The 16,958-nt window shown below is 43.0% G+C and overlaps 1 protein-coding gene across 1 annotated transcript in view; it reads left to right on the top strand.

The window, feature by feature from the left end:
- MYCBP2 (MYC binding protein 2) overlaps positions 1-16,958 on the top strand; it is a gene marked incomplete in the record, with an annotated part of 5,088,083 nt that overhangs the window by 2,262,850 nt on the left and 2,808,275 nt on the right. The window contains 1 exon segment of the mRNA XM_044072904.1: positions 1,334-1,555. Within this exon segment, the coding sequence (XP_043928839.1) occupies positions 1,334-1,555 (222 nt within the window).

The following is a 16,958-nucleotide window of genomic DNA, read 5'->3' as shown; positions in this document are numbered from 1 at the left end:
TGCTAGTGGTCTCAGTATTGTACTTAACTCCATTCCTCACCCATTTTTTTCTCTGTGTACGAGTGAGAGAAAAAAACCTTCATAACTTCGGTAAGTACTTTCAGCTTAAGATTTGCCTGAAGAGGTTTTTACTGTCTTTTGCCACTGGTTAAGTATGCATTGGAAAATGCTATTGTCAGATGTTACTTCATTAGTGGTGTAGCTGCTTGTTAAGAATGGGTCTGTTGCAGGCATTTGTGCCACATCCACTTGGTCGTTGGTTCACACCTTCACCAGTCTTTTTTGGACTGCAGTTCCAGGACTCCAGTTCTACATTAGCACCTGTGGAATTCAGATTCTGTTTTCTAAGCCTTGGCATTTATTCATTCCATCTGTTGTGGCTTTCCAGGGTAGTGTAGCTTACTGTTTGTTTTTCTCTGCAACAGTTATCCAATGTAGAGGACCTTCAGAGTCATATAAATCAAGTTGATTTCTACCTTCCTGTTTTCCCTTGTACTTGGACTGCCTCTTTACCCAGAATATGCAGATGAATTTTAGTGTAATTTGAGTAGGTATATAATTCTGCAATTTCTTGGAGTATTTTGTCTTCAATGGGGCTTGAACAGGGAGTTCTCAGGCAGAGCAGCCCAGGATGTGGTCTCATAACATGCCATGAGAAGGGAGCAGGTGCGCACAACCTTCTCGCACAAACACTTAAGCTAAAGAATTTTCAAAATTGTGTCAGTTTGATAAAATTGTAACTATAAATCCTAATAGTTATCCTTTTTTCCCCACATAACTAACCTTTTCCACTCATGGAGATTGTCACCTAAAAAGAACATTCCTTTAAAATATGTCCATCATGAGCATGATCTACATCAAACCTCATGATTATTTAGTAACCTGTGGTTTATATGTTTATAGGCTTATAGGTTACTACTAGGCATGCAGAACAGGAGCCCATTAAGGAGCCTGGCACAATTTCCACCAAAGGTTCAAGTAACTGGCTCAGCGTCATGCAGTAGGCAAATGAAGGTAGAAAGATTCAAACTTTGTACCCTTGGAACAGGTATTAGTTTATATACAAATCATAGCTTTAGTCCTCTGCAGTAACTGACAGTCATGATGATACAACATTTAGTAGCTGTTTTATATACAGGTGATAAAAGTCCATATCCTCTCTACATTTCTGTGGTACATATTTTCATATAATCACGTATGTATGTTCTGTTTTGTTTTTTGGTTTGTTAACCGATTTGTATCTCTCTATATTTAAGAGCTGTAGATGCACACACAATTTAAATTCTTACTTCAGTTTTAAAGTATATATTTACTTATTTTTGCTGTCTAACAGGATATCCAGGAAGCAAATTTCAAGACATCAAGTAGCCGACTTCTTGCCGCTGTTATGTCTGCTCTCTGCAACACATCAGTGAAGCTCACCTCTATCCTTCCCATAGCCTATGATGGAGAGGTCTTGCTGCGATCACTAGTTAAACAAGTCAGCACAGAGAATGACTCTGCTTTGGCTCACCGCTTTCCTCTTCTGGTAGCACATATGGAGAAACTCAGCCAGGTAATTATTGAGCCATTACTTATTTCACTTTACTTCTGTTTGTGGTAACGCTGACTTCTTGAATTCCCACACTAGGCATATTTGTTCACATTTGAGATGAGGACTAATTATGGGAGGCCATTGTCCAGTTTGAAGGTTGTGCGTCAGGGCTGGCAACTCTGCACATAAAAATCTACTCCCAATCATTAGCGGACCGGAGTTCCGCTGTGGCGACCCCTAACCTGGAAAAGCTGAAAGACACAAACAAACAGTTGTCCAGGTAGTCATCAAGAATTTTCTAATTTGAAGTCTAACCCTCTCCTTCATCATTTGACATACATGCTTGCAGAGATGAAGGCCTGCAGATGTTCATCGTGTTACACTGCTGCAGTCATTACACTTGGGTTATCCTGCCATCAAGTGGTCCCTCAGTCGGCCTGAGTTCCAAAGTCTTGGTCTGGCGTCTGTTGCTGTCGCTTCTTCCCTGATGTCAGTGCGACAGGGGTGTATATAAGATGCAGCCGATGCCATTTTCTTCCGTCTTTCTTGCCGCGCGGTGCCCGAAGCAAAAGCAGTTTGCAAGTGCCGGTCGGCCGACTCCTGAGATTTTCATTCCGAATCCAGAACCGAAGTCTTCTACAAAGCTAAGTACCCCATTGGGGAAACTTTTTCTTGCCTCAGACCGATGTCAGTAAAAGTTAATAACTGTATTTCTTGTGGGAAGCAAATACCTCATAAGGATTTCCATTCTTATTGTATCCCATGCCTAGGCTCAGACCACGAGGTCACAGGTTGTCGGTTTTGTGCTAGGTATAACAAGCGCACAATAAATGTCTGTTTGATTTTGCCCAACATTGTTTTGGCAGAAAATTCAATTACACCATGCCGTCGGAACTACCGACGACCGGAATACACAAAAAATGCAAAGACAAGGACAGGCATCCGAGGCCCAAAACTGACTACGAAGCCTCTTCTAGGCCAGTCGCCGGTTCTCCGGTTTTCAGCGAGGTGCCTCCGCAGCCCCTGATGACCGCTTCTTTAGAACCACAGGCCACCTCTGACTCCCACGTGGAGATGGCTGGGCCTTCGGACGCACCAGATTTTCAGCCTACCGAGACTAACCCTTCAGAGGGATCCGGAGTAGCTAAACAACCTGTAGCTTCAGAGGGTGTTTTCAGACCTACTCAGTTAACCATTAAATCTTCTGCTAAGTCTAAAACTCCTTTAAAAACAAAGAAACAAATTCAGCATTCGCCAAGACAGGCCTCCATGCCTAAGAAACAAATGCTCAAAATGGCCAAAGACTTAATCACTGTGATCAGGGGGTCCCATCCCCCTCCTGATAAAAGGCCTAGACAGGATGCAGACTATGACTCATCCGACCAGGTATCCATCTCTCTAGATTCATCCTCAGACCTAGGATACTCTTTACCCCCTTATGAGGATTCTGATGCTGAGGAATCAGTTCCTTCAGCCTCTATGCCAGAGGACTACTCCTTTGGGGAAACCTTGCATACTATGAGGGAGCATTTCCATTGGGAGGGCCAGGAATATTCAGAATCCAAGAAAAGGCTCAGAGATTTCCTTTTATTACCTCAACACAGACTCCTTGCTATTCCACCAGTGTTAGATATTGTGGATGATGTGTATACTGAATCCAGTTTAAATTCTGATTCTTTGCCTCCTGCTCCAGTTAAGCTAGACAGATACTAGAGTCCCTGACTCTCACAAATTTCTTTATAAAAGCCCTGCTGCTGACCCTGAAACTATTTCTCAGGGCCCCAAAGGGGTAAAGGCCTCTTCAGCAAAGAATCCAGTCCCCTCTGACAGAGATTCCAGAGCATTAGACAGATGGGGGAAGAAAGTATATACATCAGCAACTTTAGCAATGAGGGCCTTAAATTGTCAGTTTCACATGCTAAAATATCAGCAATATTTTATGTCTCAGTTGAAACAGAAGATGCTTCCAAACTCAGATCCTCCTAATTATAAAGAAATGCAGGATTTATTGCATGCAGCTGAACAAGTGGGAAAACATACTTTTCAATGTGGTTTTGATTCATTAGCGGCCCTCCTGTAAAGCAGCAGTTACAGGGTCTGTTATTAGAAGACATGCTTGGTTAAATGAACAGACGTTACCAGATCATGTTAAAGCAAAATTATTGGATGCACCTTTGCAGCAGGATGTTTTATTTGGTGTTAAGGCAGAAGAGGTATTAATGAAAATGGAGGATAAGGCAAAATCTATGCAAACAGTGAATGATTTCTTACAGGTTCAGCCTCCTCGATTTAGCAGAAATTGGCCAACAAAGAATTGGTCCTTTCCAGTTACAGACAAACCTCAAAGGGGGAGATACAGACGTCCAAGAGACAGAGGTCAACCACAAGGTCCTTGCAGGCCTCGACAATGGGGTGCATCAACCCAGAAAGAAGGGGAAGTCAAGCCTCAACCTTATAAAAAACAGCCCCAATGACTTCCCACTACAGCTGCCAAACAGTTCTCTCTTGGCGGCCCCCTTGGGAGGAAAACTGGCACTTTTCTGTCACAGTTGGCAAATGATCACCAAAGACAAATGGGTTCTCAACATTGTGTCTCAAGGTTACAGGTTCCACTTTCACACTCTGCCAAGGTTAAAAGGAGTGCCAAATATGCCACCACATCAATGGGCAGAGGCTCAAAGACAAATTACAGCACTCATGGCCATGAGAGCTATTCAAAAGGTACCAACACAGGAGCAAGGACAAGGATTTTACTCAAGACTCTTTCTGGTTCCCAGAAAGGACAAAGCCTGGAGGCCCATTCTTGATCTTTCTTCTCTAAACACTTACCTGGATGTTCCATAATTCAAAATGTTGACACTACAGCAGCTTCTTCCCATGTTGGGCAAGAAAGCTTGGCTTGTAACTTTGGACCTCAAGGAGGCATACCTGCATGTCCCTATCAGACAAAACTGCAAAAGATACCTCAGATTCATAGCTGGTTCAACGCACTACCAATTCTCTGCACTGCCCTTTGGCTTATCTACTGCGCCCAGGGTCTTCACAAAGTGCCTGGCACCAGTAATTGCATGGCACCAGTAATTGCATTTTTCAGACAGAAAGGAATTCAAATTTGTCCGTACCTGGACGACTGCCTGATTCAAGCAGAGAGCATGGACATTTTTCTAAAGCATCTGGCATTTGTAAAAAAGTTATTAAGTTGCCTAGGGTACACAGTAAATGAAAATAAGTCAAAACTAGTGCCCTCACAAGAGATAATATTCCTGGCTGCCAGCTTAAATACAACGGCCCAGGTGGCTTATCTCACGCCAGACAAGCAAGGACAACTGAATCAATATTTTCAATTGATGGCAACAAAGACTCAACTCCCTGCAAGAAAAATTCTGCAGGCCTTGGGTTACATGGCATCTTGCATACTGCTAATTCCATATGCCAGACTGTGTATGAGGAAACTACAATGGTACCTAAAGAGTGTCTGGTTTCAACACTGTCAAAGTTTGGAAACAGTAATACCACTAATACCTTGCCTTCAACAGGAGTTTTGATGGTGGGCTCAAGCATGTCACCTCAACAAGGGACAGCCTTTCACTCAACCCACAGCCAGGCAAACACTGACAACAGATGCATTGGATTACGCCTGGGGAGCGCACATGGCAGGAAAATGTATTCAGGGCAAGTGGCCCGCAGAACAAAGGCGTCTTCACATCAATCAAAAAGAGATGCTAGCTGTACAAAATGCCCTTACAGCTTTCAAGGACCTTCTGCATCCAGGACAACTACTACTAAAGACAGACCTAACACCACAGTTATGTGGTACATAAACAAGCAAGGAGCATTCATTCTTATCCCCTCTGCAGACAAGCCATGACCTTGTGGAACACAGCTCTAACCTATCAAGTTCATCTGCAAGCACAATTCCTGACAGGAGAGAAAGACACACTGGCAGACGACTTAAGCAGAAACATTATGGATCTGCACGAATGGAAATTACATCCACAAATATTCAGAATGATGACACAAAAATGGTGGAGCCCGGACATAGATCTGTTTGCATCACCAATGAACTGCCAGCTACAGAAATTCTGCACAAGGACTTGCCACCCACAAGCATGGAAAGTGGATGCCCTCTCATTCAGCTGGAAGAACCTACAGGTATATGCTTTCCCACCACTACCTCTCCTTCCAAAGGTACTCATAAAAGCCAGGCAAGAAAAGACAAAGATGATCCTCATTGCCCCAGACTGGCCACGCCAGCACTGGTACCCAATCTTAAAGAACTTAGCACAAGGTCCACTCTGGATTTTGCCTCAAATCCCACATCTTCTGACTCAGCACAACAATCAGATACTTCACAGCCAGCTAAAGACTTTAAACCTGGCTGCATGGCAGATTCTTAGTCAAGCAACCAATGCCTTTCTGCAAAGCTGTTATGGATGTCATTCTGGAGGCCAGAAGGCCTAGCACCAGGAAAGCCTATTCGGATAAATGGAAGAGATTCTGTGCCTGGAACCAGGCTCACAGCCTTGACCCTCTTGTCCCAAATATTCCTCAAATACTACAATATTTAACTGAGATGCTGGACAAAGGCCTCTCCTTTTCATCCATCAAGATCCATGCCTCTGCCATCTCTGCTCATTACAACACGGACCCACCTATATTTTTCTAATCCTTTGCTAAAACTGTACCTCAGAGGGGCTAAAAACATAAGACCGCCCCGTAGAGAACCAACTCCAACTTGGGACCTCAACTTCGTGTTGGAAAAATTAACTTTACCTCCTTTTGAGCCAGCTAACTCAGCAGATTTAAAATATGTCTCTTGGAAAACTGCTCTGCTCCTGGCAATAACCTCAGCACGAAGAGTTTCAGAATTACAGGCACTAATGGCAGTGGAACCTTTCATCATTTTTCACCAATACAGGGTGTCTTTAAGAACAAACCCTACTTTTATGCCAAAGGTGGTATCAAGTGTGGCTCTAAACCAAACTATTCACTTGCCAACCTTTTGTCCAAACCCACAGAATGAAGGGGAGAGACTTCTCCACTCTTTGGACATACACAGGCAGTTACACTTCTACTTTGACAAAACCAAAGCTTTCAGAAAAACTGAGCAATTGTTTGTAGCATATGCTGCAGGAGCACAGGAAAAAGCCATTTCAAAACAGACTATTTCAAAATGGATAGGACACTGTGTATACATTTCTGCTATACACACCATGGGAAAACTGTACCTAACAGCATTAGGTCTCATTCCACCAGGGCAGCAGCCACTTCAACTGTCTACCTCAGAGGAGTACCTACCAAGGACATTTTGGAAGCAGCAACTTGGGAGTTCTGTACATACCTTCACCAAGCATTACCATCTGCCTCTTTATTCTAAATCCAGAGCTGGCTTTGCCACTGCAGTGCTGCAGGGCCTTATAGTCACCCCTAATGCCTTATAGAACCAGCCACCCTACCTCAACTTTGGGATTCTACCCAAGTGTAATGACTGCAGCAGTGTAACACGATGAACATAGTACAGTTTTGTACCTACCATAAATGTAGATGTTCAAGTGTATACACTGCTGCAGTCCAGGTTACCCTCCCTCCTTCCCCTCTTACTTGCTGGTACGTACCTAAGTCTTCTACCCTTTACTACCTGTGGAGAGTATTTGCTGGTAACTGAAAGTTTTTGATTGCTTTTCATATGTATGTTTTATTAGCAATTTGCATTGCCTACCTTTTTGGGGTGCACCTGATATCTGGGGCAAGAAAAACTGAAGAAAATGGCGTCGGCTGCATCTTATATACCCCCTGTCGCACTGACGTCAGGGAAGAAGCGACAGCAACCGACGCCGGACCAAGACTTTGGAACTCAGGCCGACTGAGGGGACCGCCTGACGGCAGGGTAACCCAACTGTAATGACTGCAGCAGTGTATACACTCGAACATCTACATTTATGGTAGGTACAAAACTGTACTTTCCCTTCCCTGTGGGTTTGCACATTCCCACGCATGCTGTATGAAAACTATCATGTGAATGCAGTTTGGCAGAGCCAAGTACACATCCTGACTTATTTGCTGTATGCTGTGCACATTTCTGTCCAGTAGGTACTGATGTCGCATTCAGTCAGTCTGCTTTCCTCCCCCAGGATGGATGGATGGATGAACTGGTGTTGACTTTTTTTCTCCCATCCTTTGCAGCTTAATCCTGGGTCTTTTGAATCTTAGTCAGGACTTCGTCTATGTATTATATGGAGCAAGGCATGAAATTCTTAGAAAAAGAAATACAGTGTTAAGAAGTTTAGGTATTAGATTAGAGTCCATGTATAAGAAAGCCATTGTTTTGAATGTTTGTCTTGTTTCAAGTGGTAGTACAATCTGATATTAGTGACTTTCTTTGCTGCTACAGTAATTTAGTTCAGCCTCGCACCAGTCAGTTTCACATTTTTTCTCTGAGGCTCCTGCACTTACGATTGTCATTGCCCAGTGCTGCTGCATGCCATGGTATCATTGGCTGCATAAAACAAGCCTGGTCTGTGAGACCAACAGGGCTTTTTTCCCCAAGTACTTTTAACCATGTACCTGTTAACCATCAGGCCTTCCCTCAGTGGTCTTGATCCCATTAGCCTACTGGGTATCCCCATCATTGGATTAAGATCTGGCTGGGCCATCATTCAGGCAGCCATGAAGGTTCTTGTCATTACTGGGATGCCAACAAGGGCACAGAGTTTATTTTAGCCCTAACTCTGCCACCTGGTGACTGGAATGAGCACCTGCATAACTGCAGGTGGTATCTTCTATCCTTCCTACATGCCCGTGAGGACTCCTGTCACTGGCTTGGGATTTCTAAGTCCACTCTTTCCTGATCCACAGCTCTTGGCATTTTGCATGCCTTCACTTACTCTAGAATAATTAGGCAACTGAAAAACAACCATCTCCCTTCCCCAAGGCTGGGTATACTAGCATATGCTGCTTACTTTCATCATTCCCTTCTCAGGTGCTTTTCAAACTTTGGTTATCAGTGTTGTAGTCAAGACTGCATCTTTGTATTCCATAGACTATAGCTTTATTTTTTTTTTTAATATGATGGAAGGAAAAGGGGGATAATAATATAAGAGGAATAGAACAGGGAACTTATCTATTTATGGTATAACTTCAGCAGATTTTGTGTTTTACTACTGAATATGTAAATAGAAGAAAAGTTTTTGATTTTTAATGTAACATACATAAAATTATATAAAGCATAATGTATGGTGGAATGTAACTTGAAGTGGAAAAGGAGGATAAACAGAGTAAAATGATATAATAAGCTTTTATAGTTAACATTTTAGACAATAAGTCTGTGTCTGCAAGCTACCCAAAGTCGTCCTTTTACCACCACTTTCATGTTTTGTTTCCTTAATTATCACTTCTGTTTTTTATTAATATTTTCTGTTTTTCCAATTAGTTCTCATTCATACAGTTGTTTTACTAATATAGTAAGCCCTTTAATGGGAGAAATATCATTACTCTTCCACCTTCTTGTTGTATTTTCTTACTCATTGTTAGAAGTAATCAGAATTGTTTAATCTGAGCTCTACCCGTTGTTGCTGGAATTGGAACAATGGATATATATATATATATATATATATATATATATATATATATATATATATATATATATATATAAAAAACTTTCACTTGTTCATTTCTGCCACTCAGACAATTTAGATTTCACTCCAAATACATGTCAGTAAAAATATTCCTGAACTCACTACCTGGAGATAAATCTACTAAGTGTCTGTTTAGTCATCAATTAATCAGCTGAGACCCACACTGGCATTGTCTGTACTGTGGTAGAGAAACACCCTAATGTTGTTGGGTTACAACTCTGCCAACTGCAGACATTGGTAAGAGAACCTCTCTGTATACATTTCTGTCAGGAATAAAATGTCATTTGGAAGTTCCTTTTGTGGAAATTAATACAAAAAGCCCTCTTTGTTTCAAATGAGCAACTGTCACAGTGATCAGTACTGTGAGGTTATCTGGTCTGTTCCCCCTGGACTTGAGTCCATTGTTAAATACCTTCTGGTCTTCACAGGTGCTGAACAGACTAGTGAAGGTTTGTACCCACACTCATCCTGTGCGTCAGTGGATGAAAAAGGGACTTAGAATATGCCTACTTCGGCTCCCAGCCTGAGTAGTGCTTTCCAGACCATAGATGCCATACATCCCCCCCCCCCCCCAAGTCAGTTGATGACCACCCTGTTCACATGGAACAGTCTCTAGAGTATCCTGGTCCTGGGTTAGGGATACTTGAGACTGAAGACTTCTGCTCTAGTGTGTTTTATGAGCCCAGTTGGGTGTCTTGGACCAAGAAACTGGTCTTTCTATACTGGGGCTTTATGGTTCATAGACTGGATGATGGAAGCTTGAATTGTAGTTGCAAGAATGCACTCTAAGGAAAAATTGTGCTGGTGTCAGCAGTGTTAGATGCAGACCTATCATTATCAATGACTCATCCTTGGAACAAGTGCTTCTGGGCATCTTTTGTGTGCTGCACAACATCTGGTACATGCCCCTGTAAAAGACCATGTGCACAAGATTATTTCTGTAGTTGATCATAAAATTAGAGTAGTTTCTTCTGATCCAGTTTTAGACTGTTATAATTTGTGCATACAGTACTGAAGCTAGAATAGGGTGAAGGGGGCAGCTGCCCCAGGCGCAAGGTGCCGGGACACCATCCTCCAGAGATACCAAGTAGTAGTAGTAGTACAGTACCAAGATTCAGTTTTTCAATACCAGTATTGCATTTGTAATAAGGGCTAAAGCACTGTAGTTTTTGTTCTGTGCTTCTGATTTATACTGTAGCAAGTCACTTGTTATAGTTGTAGCAAGCGGCTTTCTGCAGTTCAAAAAAAAAAATTTTTTCTCCTGAGCTGTTCAGGGGATTTTTTTTCCATCTTCTACTTGGATGAGAATACTTAAGAGTATAGGAGGCACCAGATTGATTGTGAAGCTCCTCAGAGATCGGGGGGGGGACACACCATATCGCAGAACTGCATTGAGCACCACAACACGTAGCTATGGCTCTTTATGCATAGGTGGGTATTCTGCATTGTCAGTTTTTCTTTTATGTAAAGGGGACCTAGGAGTTAGAAGATACACTGCCTGGCAGATGTAGTAGACAATCCAGGCATGGGCTGTACTTTAGCTTCTAGGATTGATGACTGACACAGTCAGCTGTTGCCATACCTGGGGCTGTGGGTGCTGCACTGGATTTCAAGATGCCAGTAGATGTTCTTCATCTCACATTGCTGCAGTCCTTACTTAAGGGTAGTCCGCTGTCCTCGGTCGGCCCGAATACCAAAGTATTAGGCTGACGTCGGTCATGGGCGCCTAGATCTGACATCAGAGCGTCAGGGTATAAAGGCGCATGACCGACGTCATATCCTCAGTCTTTTTTGCCGCATGGTCCGATGCAGAAGCAGCGTTGCAAGTGCCGTTCGGCGTTCTGAAATTTTTTGTTTTCGGAGGCTTCTTCTAGGGTGGCTACCACTGGTTCAGTTATTCGTAGGCACGCCTGGCTTAAGGATCAGAATTTGTCTGAGCATGTTAAGTCTAGAATTCTGGATGCCCCTTTACAGTCTGAAGTTTTGTTTGGTCCTCCTGTGGAGTCTGTCTTAAAGAAAATGGAAGACAAGGCTAAGTCTATGCAGACTGTTAAAGATTTTTTGCAGGTACAACCTCCAAAGTTTAGTAGAAATTGGCCTACTAAGGGGTGGACGTACCCTTCTTCTGATTCTCAGTCTAGGGGTAGATCTAGGCGTGGTAGGGGCAGAGCTCACAGTACCTTCAGGCCGAGACAATGGAGTTCGCCTGCTCAATCTGCTGGTGAGGGCAGGGGCCAGTCCTTTCGTAAACAGGCCCAATGACCTGCATTTTCAGCTGCCAGATTCTTCTTGCCTGGCAGCTCCTTTGGGAGGAAAGTTGGCTCTTTTCAAGCAAAATTGGCATTTAGTCACCCAGGACAAATGGGTATTGGACATTATAAACCGAGGTTACAAGTTCTATTTCCACACCATGCCTCCTTTCAAAGGCATGCCAGACGTCCCTCCTCGGCAAAGGATGGAGGCTCACAGACAAATTTCTTTACTTCTTCAAATAGGAGCTATACAGCCAGTTCCTCTGTCAGAAGTGGGCCTAGGATTTTATTCTCGTCTGTTTCTAGTTCCAAAGAAAGGGAACACGTGGAGACCAATTTTGGATTTATCTATCCTCAACACTTACCTGGACATTCCAAAGTTCAAGATGCTGACTTTACAACAACTTTTACCTCTGTTGGGAAAAGATCACTGGATGGTTACTCTGGATCTCAAAGAGGCTTACCTTCATGTTCCTATCAGGCCCAGTTGCAGGAGGTACCTGCGTTTTCGGGCTGGAAATTTACATTATCAGTTCTCTGCATTGCCCTTTGGCTTATCTACTGCGCCCAGAGTGTTCACAAAGGTTCTGGCTCCAGTGATAGCATTTTTCAGACTAAGAGGAATACAGATTTATCCTTATTTGGACGACTGCCTGATTATTGCACAAGAAAAGGACGAACTTCTTCATCATCTACAGTATGTGATGGCAGTGTTAAGATGCCTAGGGTATTCTGTGAACGAAACAAAGTCCAGTCTAGTACCCTCTCAGGACATGTGCTTTCTGGGTGTGAGACTGAATACAGCTTCCCAGATGGCCTTTTGACCCCGGACAAACAAAGAAGCCTTTCTCTTTATTTCCAGCAAATGTCTCTACAGTCCAGGCTGACTGCAAGGACAGTCCTTCAAGCCTTGGGGTTCATGGCATCTTGTATTCTGGTGCTTCCCAATGCCAAATTGCATATGAGGAAGCTTCAATGGTATCTCAAAATGTGTGGACACAGCACTGCCAAGATCTAGACACTGTCATTCAGATAATACCTTGCATTCAGAAGGAGTTTTTGTGGTGGGCTCAGGAATGTCACCTAAACAAGGGACTCTCTGTGACCCGGCCAGAGGCGAGTCAGATTCTAACGACAGATGCCTCGGACAAGGCTTGGGGAGCACACCTCAATGGAAAATGGGTGCAAAACACGTGGCCTGTCAAACTCCAACATTTGCATATCAACTTGAAGGAAATGTTAGCAGTCCAGTTTGCATTGATAGCTTTCAAAGATTTACTTCACCCAGGGCAGGTGTTGATTCAAACAGACAACACTACTGTCATGTGGTACATCAACAAGCAGGGGGGAACCCATTCTTACCCTCTTTGCAGGCAAGCGATGATTCTGTGGGAAACTGCTCTCAATCTACACCTCAATCTTCAGGCAAGGTTTCTACCAGGAGCACAGAACTCCTTAGCAGATGTATTGAGCAGACAAATAGTGGATCCTCACGAGTGGAAATTGGATCCTCATGTATTTCAACAGTTGACAGTGTTATGGGCAACTCCAGACATAGATCTGTTTCCTTCTCCACTAAATTACCAGTTGCCAAAGTTTTGCACAAAAATGTTTCATCACACAGCTTGGAAGGTGGACGCTCTATCATTCAGTTGGAACAATCTGCATGTATATGCCTTTCCACCTCTGCCTCTTCTTCCCAAGGTACTTTTGAAGGCCAGACAAGACAAGCCAACCATGATTTTGATAGCACCGGATTGGCCTCGACAACACTGGTACCCACTACTGAGGAGTTTAGTACGAGAACCTCCATGGCCTCTGCCTTTGATTCCGCACCTTTTGTCACAAGAGGACACTCACTTCCTCAATGTCAAGATTCAGTCTCTGCATCTAACAGCCTGGCATATTCTGTTTTAGATTCTGGAGGGTCTCAGCTTCCACAACAAGTTTTGAATGTTATTTTGGAGGCCAGGAGGCCTAGTACCAGGAAAGTTTACACTGATAAATGGAGGAGATTTTTTATTTGGAGCAAAGGAAAGGACCTTGATGTCTCCAAACCTGATTTAAGTTTTGCTCTTCAATATCTTACTGAGCTATTGGACAAGGGTTTGTCTTTCTCCTCAATAAAGGTTCATGCTGCAGCCATTTCTGCTCACTATGATTGTGACCCTCCTTTATTCTCTCATCCTTGGTTTAAGCAATTTCTTAGAGGGGCAAAGAATATAAGACCCCCACGTAGAGCTCCTACTCCTGCTTGGGATCTCAATTTTGTGTTGGAAAAACTTACTCTACAACCTTTTGAGCCTGCAGCTACTGCCGAGTTAAAGTATTTGTCATGGAAAACTGCTTTTTGTTGGCCATTACCTCTGCAAGAAGGGTTTCTGAATTACAGGCCCTCATGGCAGTGGAGCCTTTCCTGATTTTTCATAAGGATAGGGTATCTTTGCGTACTAATCCTTCCTTTATGCCTAAAGTGGTTTCTAGTGTGGCCTTAAATCAAACTATTCATTTGCCTACTTTTTATGCAAACCCCAAAATAAAGGGGAGAAAATTTTGCATACTTTGGATATTCACAGGCAGTTGCGTTATTATTTGAGCAGAACCAAGGAGTTCAGACAGGCTCAGCAATTGTTTGTTTCTTTTGCTTTGGGTTCACAGGGTAAACCTGTTTCAAAACAAACTATTTCTAAATGGATTGGGTTTTGTATTTCTTTCTGTTACTCCCATCATGGTAAGGAGATTCCTGCTGGAATCAGGCCTCATTCCACTAGGGCTACTGCTACTTCTACGGCCTTTCTAAGGGGGGTAGCTACAAAAGACATTTTGGAGGCAGCTACTTGGAGTTCAGTGCATACCTTTTCTAAACATTACCACCTTCCTCTTTATTCTAAGTCTAGGGCTGGATTTGCCACTGCAATTTTACAGGGCATTTTAGCGGCCCCTAATGCTTTATGACTTTTACCATCCTCCCTTTCCCGTTGCTTTGGGATTCTACCCATAAGTAAGGACTGCAGCAATGTGAGATGAAGAACATAGTACAGTTTTGTACCTACCATAAATGTAGATGTTCGAAGATCCACATTGCTGCAGTCCAATTTACCCTTCCTCCTTCCCCACTGTAGTTTGACTTGGTGCTATGCTTTAGGTGATGGTTGTTGTTGGGCATGTTTTGGGGAGGTATTCTGTTTTTGGCTGTGGCCTTTCTGGTTTGGCCTTCTGACATCTGGGGCAAGAAAAGACTGAGGATATGACGTCGGTCATGCGCCTTTATACCCTGACGCTCTGATGTCAGATCTAGGCGCCCATGTCCGACGTCAGCCTAATACTTTGGTATTCGGGCCGACCGAGGACAGCGGACTACCCTTAAGTAAGGACTGCAGCAATGTGGATCTTCGAACATCTACATTTATGGTAGGTACAAAACTGTACTTTGCATAGCCACCATGGGCATATAGGTCCTTTTCTAACCTCAGAGCCATGTTAATGAACCCTGTAATGGGGCACCATCCCTACCAGCCTTCACGTAGGCTTTCCATTCATGCAGCTTGTACCAATCACAAGTCCTGATGATGGAAGGTTTGCTGGCAGATTGGGGGAATCACCTTAGCTCTCCCAGAATTCAAGAGCTGTGGTCCCCCTGTGGAGATGGACCTTTATTTTAACCAGCTAGACCTTGCTTGTCCAGAGGGCCTTGGAAGTGAAGTTTCACACGGAACCTTTTGTAATCTGGTCCAGCATCCAATCCATCTTGTGGTATCAGAAAAAATATGGGGCCATGTAGTTATAATCATTGTACAAAGATGTCATACACCATTGGCAGTGGCCCACAGAAGAATGGATTACTTTCTCTTTCTCAGCAGGTCAATTATGAAAGGAAGTTAAAATGTTGAACTTTTTGAATTGCACTTCTAGCCTTCTCCTGGAGCTCCTGATTTTTGGAGCAGAGTCTGCATCATATTTTGTGGAAGTAGGGCAGTCTGGAAGATTAGTCTTTTTACCATTCAGGAGAATGTGGTTCTTCCCCTTTTGTGCTCATATCTACAAGGTGGGGGTGCGTGGTTACATTGTATGTGGTTTACATCCTTTGATAAGGGAAATTTCTCTTCCTATCTCATCACAAAATTTAGAAAGGACATAAAAATTCTCATCAGCCACTGTGATCAAGAAAGGCATAATTTTTGGCTGTCTAGTCCTTGGCAATATGATAAACTGTGTCAGTACTAGCAATAGGAGTCCCAGTGGCTGGATTATTTAAAGCAAATACCAGATCACCTCTGATATCACTTGCTGATAGAGCTTTTATGATTCCACTCTGTCTTTCAGCAGGAGTGGCTTCTAGGAAACCTTCCACCAGACAGATTTACTTAGGCTTTTGGTAAAACGTTTTTCCATTTTGGCAAAACAATACCCTATTTCACCCTAGTAAGTCTGCAGGTCATCCTTTTGCATTTCAAGAATCTATATGATCTGGGCTGCATTTGTCCCAGTCAGGGTGCATGTGTCATCTGTTTTTGCTCATCATACCATGTTAACTAGTACAAGACTGTTGCCCAGTGTGTCATCTGTTTTTGCTCATCATACCATGTTAACTAGTACAGGACTGTTGTCCAGCACTGGCCAGTCAGACATTTCCTTGAAGTAGTAGTTAATTTTGCCCTCCTTTGAAGAATCCTCTCCTCTATGGAATATGAACTTTATGGCTGAAAGACTTTACTCATCCCAAAGTCAAACCAGCCTGTTGGATTTAATGTTAGTCTCATTGAAAAATGCTTCTTCCATTGGCCATTACCTCTGCTTCAAGATTTTGGAGTTGCAGGCTCTTATGTATATATTATATATTTCCCAAGAGTCACACTTTATGTAGGACTAACCTACATTTTCTTATGAAAATTATTTCTGAATTTCCCTGAGTTAGTTCCTTCATTTTCTTATTTTATTTAATTGAGCAGAATCCTGAGAGAAGTGTGCATGCATCATCAGCTGATGTTTTACCTGAAGTGGTTAGTGGTTGTATGAGGTTAGGGAGACAAAACAGCTGTGTTGAGGGAAGCAGACCCCTTGTAAGTAGACTGCCAGATTCAGTATTTTATTTCAGGTGGCTAACTGCTGATTTGAAAATGAGGCAGTGAAAGACACTTCAGTTGAGGCTGCTTTCACCTCTTGCTTCAGAAATGCCTCCACTACAGACATTATGCCACAGCCACTTGATAATCAGTCTACAATTTCACCAGACGTTACCATCTCCAGGAATCAGGTTACATTTGTTACATCTTTTATTCTTAGCTTGGGCTTCAGAAGCTCAGTACCTGGGGCTATCCTCAACCTCCTTCCCTTCCTGATGATTTTTGTGCTTGGGATTCAGTCCGATTTTTACCCATCTGGCAGGGTACCTGATGTTAGCTTTAATCAATGTTTTTACTATATTACTTGATTTATGAGAAAAACAGCATTGATGAATTCTAAATACTCTGCCAGTGACCTGTCTGTCGTGCTTGGACAGCTCCTCTATCTAGACTTTACTGATGGACTTATCAGTAA

Source organism: Protopterus annectens, chromosome 5.part1 (assembly GCF_019279795.1).
Source record: "Protopterus annectens isolate FY-2018-M chromosome 5.part1, PAN1.0, whole genome shotgun sequence".
NCBI lineage: Eukaryota > Metazoa > Chordata > Ceratodontiformes > Protopteridae > Protopterus > Protopterus annectens.
This window is presented reverse-complemented; position numbering and strand designations above follow the sequence as displayed.